At 47.8% G+C, this 12,027-nt stretch overlaps 1 protein-coding gene across 4 annotated transcripts in view; it reads right to left on the reverse strand.

Annotated features, from left to right (window-relative positions):
* The window catches only part of LOC122922194 (protein amnionless-like), a 43,698-nt gene extending 37,707 nt beyond the window's left edge, over nucleotides 1-5,991 (reverse strand). For all 4 annotated transcript variants that reach the window (XM_044272715.1, XM_044272716.1, XM_044272717.1 and 1 more), the window contains exons 1-2: nucleotides 5,884-5,991; nucleotides 594-715 (exon numbers count right to left, since the gene is read on the reverse strand). In XM_044272715.1, coding sequence (XP_044128650.1) covers nucleotides 594-715; nucleotides 5,884-5,968 — 207 coding nt within the window. In that variant the 5' untranslated portion in view covers nucleotides 5,969-5,991. The remainder of the gene's footprint in view (nucleotides 1-593; nucleotides 716-5,883) is intronic.
* Nucleotides 5,992-12,027: the final 6,036 nt, after the last annotated feature.

Raw genomic sequence — 12,027 nt, forward strand, 5'->3', positions numbered from 1 at the left:
TCATTTCTGTTACTTTTCAGGACCTAGGAAGTCAGCAAGCTGCTGTTGATGGACCTGTTATTTGACTATGCATCTTATTTAGTATCATGAGCGCACAAGGCTGTATTCTCGCCTTAGATTTGACTGCAGGTTTTGACCTGCGGCATTTGCCAGCATGGCATGTACTGGTGAAATGTTATTTTAGCGTGTTTATCTGTATCTGGGGGTGTTAAGCGGGAAGCGGGGCCCTCCGACATCCGTATGTCCTATTACTGCATAGACAGGGGTGGTCTTCATGAGGCAACCCCTTTAAAACACATTTGTCATCCATCTAGCCCAAATTGCGCCAAGAATATTGTGCAGTCTGACTAGTAGTTACGAGTCCGCTGTGTTCCTAAGGGGCACCCACTGGGCAGTGACCGGGTGGACACCTACAGATACAAGGTAGCCGAGAGAGGTTTGGTTCCTTTATACTTCGGTGTATACACACAGACCATAATAGGATCTGTAAACAGCAGATAACCTGCTTGTTGATGGTTTCCAGGCAGCAGAATAAAGAAGGTTTGTTACTTTGTTTCCTTGTAGAGATATTATGTTTCCACTGCGACAAATACCTGGTCTCTCAGGAAGGTCGTCGTATCCTGGGCGCAGGGGACTCTCTGCTCCCTCCAGTTGGCGGCATTCTCAAAGTTTGTATTAGGAATCCATTGTTTGTACGTGGCTTCTGATACGGAAACTGTGGGAAAAAAAAACAAAAAAATAACCTATGTTCCCATAATTACATCGGTCAAAGGTGACGGGCGCAGCGAGACGGACAAACCCAAATTCATAGAAATATAGGCTGGTCCATTACAACCCTCCTGCCGGTGCTGAGGAGGAGAATAACGGGACCCTGCAGGGGATTCACAGGCAAGTATGGGGCTGCGGGACCATCGGGGGGGTTACACCAGAAGATGCGGGGCCCCAGACGACAGCTTGTCTGTATTATTCTAAAAATACCAAATTCTTCCATAGTGTCAGACAGGGACCATCAGATATGTATTCTAGAGGCTCCACTGTTCTAAAAGTTCTATATAGTGATGCCACCAATTCTACTACACATGAGGGTCGTTGAGGCTGAGGGGCCACCTTAAAGGGCATCTGTCATCAGTTTTGTACCTATGACACCGGCTGACATGTTACAGGTGCACTTGGCAGCTGAAGGCATCTGTGTTGGTCCCATGTTCCTATGTGCCCGCACTGCTGAGAAAAATGATGTTTTATTATATGCAAATGAGCCTATAGGAGCAACGGGGGCATTATCATTGCACCTAGAGGCTTCTCTCTCTGCAACTGCTACGCCCTCTGCACTTTGATTGACAGGACCAGGGAGTGTCAACGTCATCACACCTGGCTCTGTCAATCAAAGTGCAGAGGGCACAGCAGTTGCAGAGAGAGCAGAGCCTCTAGGTGCAATGATAACACCCCCGTTGCTCCTAGAAGCTCATTTGCATATAATAAAACATCACTTTTCTCAGCAGTGCGGGCACATATGAACATGGGACCAACACGGATGCCTTCAGCTGCCAAGTGCACATGTAACAGGTCAGCCGGTGTCATAGGTACAAAACTGCTGACAGATGCCCTTTAAAATGTGACCCCTATTGTAATTTTTGGATATTTTTGTAAGTAACTTCTGGGCTTGGTTTTCCGACACCCAGAACCCCAGCCAATCAGACTGTACTTGTGCCCACAGTAGCAGGGGTGGACTGGGAACTATAAAGTGGCACTGGAAAAAATACTAAAAGTGGCCCCATTTTGTAGTCAGGTCCAAATTGATGGAATATCATTATACCGCCTCAGCACAGTCCATCACAAAATACATCCCCAAAAACTTCCACTGGCCGGCCGAGAGGAGGGCTCAGGCGGCCCCCTGGGCATTGGCCCACCGGGAGATTTCCCTGTAAGGTCTATGGCCTATCCGCCCCTGCAGCCTTCTCTCTACCCACCAAGCACAGCGCCGTACACTGTATAGTGGCCGTGCTTGGTATCGCACTCAGCCCCATTCACTTCCACGGGGCTGAGCTGCTCCTAGGCCACGTGACCGATGAACGTGACATCACTGTCCTAGGAAAAGCTGGAAAAAGCCGTGGCACTACTGCGAACGCTGGGGCCTTCTCAAACAGCAGATTGGCGGGTGTCCCGGGTGTCAGACCCCCACGATCAGATACTGATGACCTATCCAGAAGAGAAGTCATCAGTACAAATCCTGTTTAATGCAGCAGACACTGGGTCCTATAGAAGATCCCTGCGTGGGCCGGTCTTACATTGGACCATACCATTGCGCAGATTTGCTACTATACGTGGGTCAGGCCATTGGGGTGGGGGGGGGGGAGCACTCAGTTTTCAGTGTTTGTATCAGTTATGTTTCTCTTTCTCCTGTGTCTCAGTATCACAATGTATTTCAGATCAGGTCCAGTCATTCTAGAACTCGATATATGAGAAATAGCGAAATGAAAGGTGAAAAATCCCTTCATATAATTCCCCTCGTGTCCCCGTCACACTATTAATGGAGTCATTACCACCATCGGTATCTTGGCGGTTTTCACCCACCAGTCGGTCCTCAGGGACTGTCATTTCACGTGCACAACCCCCACCCCCTATAGAGACATTGGGGACTGAACCTGTGACCTATAAACCCCACAAGTCCTCTAATAATATCGAAAATGCTCACCGGAAACCAATGTAAAAAGCCCTGATCCGCTATAAAGGTCAATATTCTGCGATTTAAAGGGAAACTGCCCAATATTATATTTTTTTAATATATGTATGCGATCATGCAGCTATCAAATATACTCGATAAAGCCAAACCGGCGGATGAGATCACAGCCAGTTACTGACATTTATTTGCCTATACCAAGGCAAAGCAATGGCCCCTTACGTTCAAAAAGCTTGGGGGGTTCGTGTGACTATCTATAGATATGATTACATGGGGGTATTCAACCACGTTTGTTAGAGGGGCAGCCCGTAAACATCTGCAGGGTTTCTCTAAAATTAGCTAAACATGGTAACTTTCTTCTAGAATCAGCGCCACCCCTAGGCACAGGTTGTGTGCGGTATTGCAGCAGAGCTCCACTAAAGTAAATGGAACACAGCTGCAATACCACGCAAAGCCTGAGCACAGGGGTGGCGCTGTGGCGCTGTGTTTTCAAGAAAGCAGCCATGCTTTTCTCATTCTGGACTGCCCTCCTTTACGAGATTTCCAGATAAAGGAAATTGTCACATGAAGTGGTCTCATTACACAGATGTCCCCCCCCCCCTGAAACCTGGCGTGATACCTTACTAACCTGAAGTGACACCTTACTAAAAAGAAGGACCTCCTATTGGAACAACATGGCTGACTTTTAGGGATCTTTGCCAAAGTCAGGAAGAGATCTTAAGAGGAACGCGACACCCAAAAATCGTCTACAGAGCCTTTTTTTTTTTCCCATGCCATTATCTATATTTGAAAAAACTGAAACGTTAGTTTTCACTGAGTCTCATAATAAGCGGACACTTCTAGGTCACTTCTCAGTAGTCATCTCATTATCATCATAGGTAGGATTGCAATGACATGTGAATAGATAGATAGAATGTATGTATCTACTCCCCCTCCCTGCTCAATGATGTATGCACAGGTCACAGAGTTTGCCCACACCCTTAGAGGCCACCGAGTCTTGTCCACACTACAGTTTCCATATGGCTCAGTGACTGAGCGCTTGCGCAGTGAATCAGATGCTGCTTCCTGAGCTCAAAAAGCAGAAGATTCAGTGCGCAAGCGTCAAGTCACTGGGCCTCGGTGCTGCCGCAGGAACACAGGGCTGGATGAGAGTACAGAAAGCACAGGTGGCGTAGCTGTAGTGTTCCTCCCAGTGCTATGGCCAGCCCCCCGGTGCTCCAAACACCTAATTTACATAAATATAAAAATTTATATATGTTGGCATTTAATCATTTTACTCAGCAGGATCAACCCTACTAGGCAATATGTCTGGTATAATGGTCGATCGTGCTGACAGAGGCTCTTTAAAAGGGGCATTCCAGTTGGCACAAGTTATCCCCTATCCACAGGATAGGGGATAACTTTAGGATTGTTGGGGGTCCTACCGCTGGGCTATCCCCGGAACTCCCAGAGAAATGAATGGAGCGACTGTGTGAATGTGCGACCAGCCACTTTGGGGAGCTACAAGCAGCCTGCAGGGGATATGGGGGGCTCGTTCTAGTGATCAGCGGGGGATAACTTCTATCAATCGGAATACCCCTTTAAGTTTTCTCCATTTATTTTATCTGCATTTTAGGATTTGTAACATTTAACTCATTTTAGATGCCAATTTTCTATCTGGAGGGTAAGAAAAGCAAACCACCTCCAAATTTTCTTTTTAAAAAATAAAGTCAACAATAAATGACATAGTAACAACCCCGATCTCTCAGGTCCCAGCAGCTGCAATGGACAAGCCTTACCTTATTATAATGGCATTGATACAGTATCTTAATACAGCCTGCAAGCGCCAGGGGCGGACTGGCCATAGGCCGATGCCCAGGGGGCCACCCAAGCCCTCACCACAGTGGCTGGGCACATAATGATGTGATGCTCTCAGCAATAATTAGTGCTAGGAGCATCAGATACTTATGCACCTGACCAACGGAAGCATGTGCCCCCCTCGATTTAACTCTATCACAGTCCTCAGAAAGTATTTTATGCTGCACTGTGATATTTGGTTCTGCTGGGGCGGTATTTTGTGCTGCACTGTGGTAGTGCTGGCCCCGCCCACCTCTGTTGTGCCCCACCTTCTGTCCATTTGGACCAGCCCACAACATGGAGCCACTTTTTGTTTCTTTTTCCAGGGCCACTCGGGCCCCTGGCCAAAGCTCTCTGGTTCCGGCATTGCTGGATGGTACCGGAATGCCAGTCGGCTCTATACCGCCTGGCAATGCCGGATCCAGAGAGCAAAGAACCAGCCTGCCGGAAGTGTGGAGGAAGCCTTCCTCTCTGGATAACCGGCTGAACTGGATGGACGGAGGGCTGTTTTCAGACTCACAAACTATCTTACTATTCCATTTAAAATCCACCTCCCACTGATGCCAATGTGTGCCAAAGTTCATACGGCGCAGATTTTTACGCATTGGTAATAATAAAGCTTCTATTCTTGCGGCAGTACATTCCTTTACAATCCTCTGCTTTCCAAGGAGAGCAGAACATAGTGTAAGGGGTTTGAGGGGCTGCAATGTAAGCGGTCATGGGAGTTTCACCACCCGGACGCCATTATACAACTGCTGCCATGCTGGAATGATAGGCCCCCCTTTGAATACTATCTCCAGTGTAGGACTACCAGTATTCCCGTCTCATTACGTTAGGGTACGCCATTACTTTGTCACTGGTGGGGTTGTGATCTCTAGGACTCTCACGGTCTGGCTGCAGTTCCACCCTGCATGGAAGAACTGGCAAAGCTGGGTAAGTGCCCCCTTAGTCTAAGGACCAGTTGGCATAACCTCCCCGTCACTGTGAGGCGGCACACAATGAGTAGTTGCCCATCCATTATCAGTCAGACGGAGCTTCACGGACCCAATGCTAAAAAATGCCCAATCTGAGCCACATTTACGTTTTCCAGAATATTTCCCAAGTTTTAGTGCATTTTATATTTTTCTACACCCCTGCAGAATTCATAGAAAAAATAAATTGTAAAATGACCAGACAACAAAAATTCCAGATTCAAGTACTTATTTTGTCATTGACATTTTGTGCACACATTTCAATACCATTTTATGACCTTTCGTATCCTCCTGGGGAGGGAGGGGGTACGGCCGATAGACCCCCACCGATGTCTGACACTCGCTATCATTGCCCCCTACTATTATGATGTGAAATAGATTAAGAAAATCGGTACTTACTGACGGACAGGAGTGACAGCAGGGCCTGCACGGTATCCATTGTCCCCAGTGACTCCGGGGCTTCCTGCACCTTGACCGCTGTCATGTGATAAGGAGAAGAATCCTGCAGCTTCAGCACAAACCTTCACTGAGTGGTTTTCTTACAAGTTCTTTTTTTTTTTCCATAGGGAGAGAGACAAATACTTTTTAGCACTTTTTTTTTTTCATTATTCCTTTGCAAATTTGTATATTTTTTATTTCTAGTCCATTGCAAATTTTTGTAAAAATTTATATTCCTTTTTGCAATTTGATGTCGCTGTTGGGCTCTGTTCATATCATGTTTGGCCCACAGGTTTACTAATATAACTGTTAGGGGGATGCAGCAGCTGGGACCCCCACCAACCTCATTCCAGTTGGCAAGCAACATGCAGTCAAGAATGAGACCTCAGCGCGCTCTTATTAATAGCGATTGGTGGAGGTCTGACAGCCAGCTCCGATCAGCTGATAACGGCTGCCACAGGTTCTGCAAGTAAACGTATACATACATATGTATGCCGCTATTTATTTGCCTACTTGCACATGGATTATTTTTTTTGCCTGAGGAAGGTGACGGCCCAACACTGAATCGCGTAGCTTACATCTTCTGTTTTATTGTTGTTTTCTTTTAATAAACATTTTAACGGAGGTCTCAGAGCAGCGCATGGCCCTTTTTTTGCTCTATTTGAACATCTGACTTCTTGAATAAGAACAGTCACTACACAGTGAACGGCACTGTGGTGGTCCATCTCCATACACGGTTTACTTTTGGAGCCCTTAAATCCCACAATTGGTAGGAGTGCCGGATGTCCGACCCCAACAGATCTCATATTCATGACCTATCACATGTTAAAACCCCTTTAAAATTATACCTTACTTTACGTGTTTTAGGCCTCATGCACACGACCGTTGTCTGCATCCGCGTCCATTCCGTCATTTTTCACAGTTTAGTGGAGGTCCTATTCATTTCTATGGAGCTGTGAAAAAAACCTGATAGTCCTCTGTTTTTTCTCAGCGTCCGTGATCCGTGATTCCAGTCCGACAAAAAAATATAAACTGTCCTATTCTTGTCAGTGAAAATGGAGGACGGAACCATTAAAGTCAATGGGTCCGTCAAAAAAACGGATGCACAACTGGTATGTCATCCGTGCCCGCGTCCGTTTTTTTTCTACAAGACCTTGGTGCAATAAAATTACACTTTTCATTAACCTTCCTTTTTTTCCCCCCCTGTCAGACAAAAAAAAAAAAAAAGGAAGACACAAGGAAACACAACTGAAGCAAAATCGGACACGGACCACTGAAGCCAAATCACTGACAGTGAAAAAACACTGTCGTGTGCATGAGGCCTTATTCACAGGCACAATATATGATTATAAAGAAACCAGTAATATGTGTTAGCTTTCTAAGTATAGAAAAAACTAAAATTTACTTTGATCCTGGTCTTGAGTGTTAGACTGGATTACTGGGAGTGTTGGTAGTCGAAGCAACCTTGGGCAAAAAACCTGGCATCGTGCGTAGAACCAAGGAGTGGCCTAAGTCCCTGAAATATGGTTCTCTGCAGGATAGAGCTTGTAGATCACTTATACGTCTTGCTGATGTGATTGATACTAGGAATAAGGTTTTCCCCGACAGATGTTTTATGGAAGCTTCTTCCAGCGGCTCAAATGGAGGTTTACACAAGGCGGACAATACCACCGACAGGTCTCAGGATGGAATTGGAGAATGGAAGGAAGGATTAATATTCTTCAAGGCTTTGAAGAAAGTGTGGATTAATGGATTGTTTGAAAACTTTAATGAATCTAATGGAGGGTATTTTTTTAAATTTCTTCCCTTGGAATCCCATCTTCCAGGTCATGGGATAATTGGGAAAGCCAGATCCGCAGAGATGTTGCCATTGGCACGGAGGCTAGGGCCGGTACACGGGAAGAAGAAGTGGACACATGCTTTTTTTAAAAAAAAACTCTGCCTTCTTGTCTACCGGATCCTTGATCAAGGAAGTCTCTTCAGATGGAAAAAGCGCCTTCTTTGACAATCTGGCCACTGGAAGGTCAACTTTAGGGACTGACATCCAATCTTTACATGTGTCGTCCGCTAATTTATATGTATGCTTCAATCTGGAACTGGTAGTTTAGGTTTGGGTTCGCTGTTGTGTAGATTGTATTATTTCCCCTTATAACATGTTTATAAGGGAAAATAATAACATTCTGAATACAGAATGCATAGTAGGTGATCGATAAAATTAACTCACCTTCTCCTCTTGATTGCGTAGCTGCCGGTCTCTTTTTCACTTCTTTAATGATGAACTACCGGCTAGGACCTGTGGTGATGGACCATGTGATTGCAGCATGTGATCTGACGTCACCACAGGTCCTAGCCGGTAGTTCATCATTAAAGAAGTAGACCCCCCCTATATTTAACTCATTCGTGGCCAGTGTGGCCCCCCTCCCTCCCCCCCTGTTTTTAACTCATTGGTGGCCAGTGTGGCCGGCCCCCCCTCCCCCCCTGTTTTTAACTCATTGGTGGCAAGTGCGGCACCCCCCCCCCCCCTAATTCAAATGACCGACCCCCCCCCCCCCATCATTGGTGGCAGCGGAGAGTTCCGATCGGAGTCCGGCCCGGCGCTCCTCCTACTGGTAAGTGACAGGTCTGTGCGGCGCATTGCTTATAGCACAGACCTTTCACTTACCAGTAGGAGGAGCGCCCGGCCGGTCACAGACATCGCAGGTAAGTATAATGCTTCTAAAATTGCTTTAGTAACCATGGCAGCCAGGAATGCAGTAGCATTCTGGTTGCAATGGTTACCGATCGGAGTCCCAGCGATTAAACTGGGACTCCGATCGGAACTCTCCGCTGCCACCAATGATGGGGGCGGGGGGTCGGTCATTTTAATTAGGGGGGGGTGGAGGGGGGTGCCGGCCGCACTGGCCAATGAGTTAAAAACAGGGGGGGAGGGAGGGGGGTCAGCCGCACTGGCCACCAATAAGTTAAAAACGGGGGGGAGGGAGGGGGGGCCAGCCGCACTGGCCACCAATAAGTTAAAAACGGGGGGGGGGGGGGAGGGAGGGGGGGCCGGCCGCACTGGCCACCAATGAGTTAAAAACGGGGGGGGAGGGAGGGGGGGCCGGCCGCACTGGCCACCAATGAGTTAAAAACAGCGGGGGAGGGGGGGGCGGCCGCACTGGCCACCAATGAGTTAAAAACAGGGGGGGGGAGGGGGGCCGGCCGCACTGGCCACCAATGAGTTAAATATGGGGGGGGGGTCTGCCCCCTGCTGCCTGGCAGCACCTGCCAGGCAGCAGGGGGCAGTCATGTACACAGTTCTTTTAGTATATTCTAACTTGAAGCGTCCCCATCACCGTGGGAACGCCTCTGTGTTAGAATATACTGTCGGATCTGAGTTTTCACAAAGTGAAAAATCAGATCTGGTTATGCAGACGGATCCGTTCTGAACGGATACTATCATTTGCATTATAGGAGCGGATCCGTCTGTACAGACACCAGACGGATCCGCTCCTAACGCAAGGCTGTAGCTTGGTGGTAAATGGTCAGCCTTGCATGTAGAGTTCCTAAGTTTAGATCCCAGGAGAGACTTATATATTATTTTGTTCTCTCTCAGTTAGGCTTAGTTCACACGAACGTATGGCTTTTATAGTTTTTTGCGGTCTGTTTTTCACGGATCCGTTGTTCTGTTTTTGAGTTCCGTTGTGTTTCCGTTTCCTTTAAGTTTTTCCGTTCCGTTTTTCCGTATGCAATGTACAGTATACAGTAATTACATAGAAAAAATTGGGCTGCGCATAACATTTTCAATAGATGGTTTAGAAAAAACGGAAGACATACGGATGCATTTCTGTATGTCTTCCGTTTTTTTTGCGGACCCATTGACTTGAATGGAGCCCCCTGCCCTTACAATAGTGTTGCTCCTCCTCAGTGCCCCCTGCCCTTACAACAGTGTTGCTCCTCTATAGTGCCCCCTACCCTTACAATAGTGTTGCTCCTCTATAGTGCCCCCTACCCTTACAATAGAGTTGCTCCTCCTTAGTGCCCCCTGCCCTTACAATAGTGTTGCTCCTCTATAGTGCCCCCTACCCTTACAATAGTGTTGCTCCTCTATAGTGCCCCCTACCCTTACAATAGAGTTGCTCCTCCTTAGTGCCCCCTGCCCTTACAATAGTGTTGCTCCTCCATAGTGCCCCCTGCCCTTACAATAGTGTTGCTCCTCCATAGTGCCCCCTGCCCTTACAATAGTGTTGCTCCTCCATAGTGCCCCCTACCCTTACAATAGTGTTGCTCCTCTATAGTGCCCCCTACCCTTACAATAGTGTTGCTCCTCTATAGTGCCCCCTACCCTTACAATAGAGTTGCTCCTCCTTAGTGCCCCCTGCCCTTACAATAGTGTTGCTCCTCCATAGTGCCCCCTGCCCTTACAATAGTGTTGCTCCTCCTTAGTGCCCCCTGCCCTTACAATAGTGTTGCTCCTCCATAGTGCCCCCTGCCCTTACAATAGTGTTGCTCCTCCTCAGTGCCCCCTGCCCTTACAATAGTGTTGCTCCTCCTTAGTGCCCCCTGCCCTTACAATAGTGTTGCTCCTCCATAGTGCCCCCTGCCCTTACAATAGTGTTGCTCCTCCATAGTGCCCCCTGCCCTTACAATAGTGTTGCTCCTCTATAGTGCCCCCTGCCCTTACAATAGTGTTGCTCCTCCTCAGTGCCCCCTGCCCTTACAATAGAGTTGCTCCTCCTCAGTACCCCCTGCCCTTACAATAGAGTTGCTCCTCCTTAGTGCCCCCTGCCCTTACAATACTGTTGCTCCTCCTTAGTGCCCCCTGCCCTTACAATAGTGTTGCTCCTCCATAGTGCCCCCTACCCTTACAATAGTGTTGCTCCTCCTCAGTCCCCCCTGCCCTTACAATAGAGTTGCTCCTCCTCAGTCCCCCCTGCCCTTACAATAGAGTTGCTCCTCCTCAGTGCCCCCAGCCCTTACAATACTGTTGCTCCTCCTTAGTGCCCCCTGCCCTTAGGGTGTTTGCACACAGTGCCGTTCTGACATGCATTCAGGATGCAGGTTTTTTTTTTATTGTAGCTAGCTGAAATTAATTAAATCATTACACAATGCAAAACATCAGGGTTTAATGAGGCTGCTAAACTGGCTAAATTGAAAACTGCACCCTGAATGCATGTCCCAGCACCCTCACAATAGTGTTGCCCCTCCATAGTGCCCCCTGCCCTCACAATAGTGTTGCCCCTCCATAGTGCCCCCTGCCCTCACAATAGTGTTGCCCCTCCCTCTTACAATTGTGATGTCCCTGTACAAGAATTAAAAAATGCGCTACTCACCTAGCCCCGTTCCCCCCATGACGGAAGCCCATCATTCCCCTGCCTGTGCCCTCTCTCCTTCTCAGCCCAGCAAGCACAATGCCGTCACTGTAGCGCCCCTCTCTGCTGGGGAGAGCACAGGCCAGGGAATGGCTGAACAGGGAGCTGACGGCTCTGCTTCACCACTGTATTCACATGTATCTGCGCCCTCAGGGGTTGTACTTGACTGCTTTCTGGCAGAAACAGCGCCACACCTGTCAATGGATTATGTGTGGTACTGCAGCCATGCTTCACTGAAGTGTATGAAGGAGGAGCTGCAATAGCACACACAACCTGTGGACAGGTGCAGTGCTATCTATGGTATAAAGCAAACTGAAATCCACAATGAAACCGTATGTACCATGCAGATATTGTGGCTACTGGTGCAGACGTCTAGGTCCGGTCCACAGCAGATTTACACTACGACCCACATTTATTAAGCGGTTTAAGCCAGTTTATGGCTAAAATATTTGCCTGCGCATATATTTCGTTTTCTGACAGTCCCAAAGGCCCCAAATTTATTAAGAGGCATGCACTTTTTAAATACATTTGGCGCAAACCGCTTCAACGTCCTCCCTTTTTAGACCAGTGTAAGATATGCCAAGCTAAGTGAATGTGAGCCTAGAGGAGGCCACACACATTGGGTAGGAGTCAGTCCTGCTGGGGCCATCTCAGGACTATGATGATAATACATTAGGGGGGTACGTGCTTCCTTTTTGAGGTTCACACGCTCCTGCTGTGAGATCAGCTGCCACCCTGCGCCCAGATAATGTGACCC

This window comes from Bufo gargarizans, chromosome 11, assembly GCF_014858855.1.
Source record: "Bufo gargarizans isolate SCDJY-AF-19 chromosome 11, ASM1485885v1, whole genome shotgun sequence".
Taxonomy (NCBI): Eukaryota; Metazoa; Chordata; class Amphibia; order Anura; family Bufonidae; genus Bufo; species Bufo gargarizans.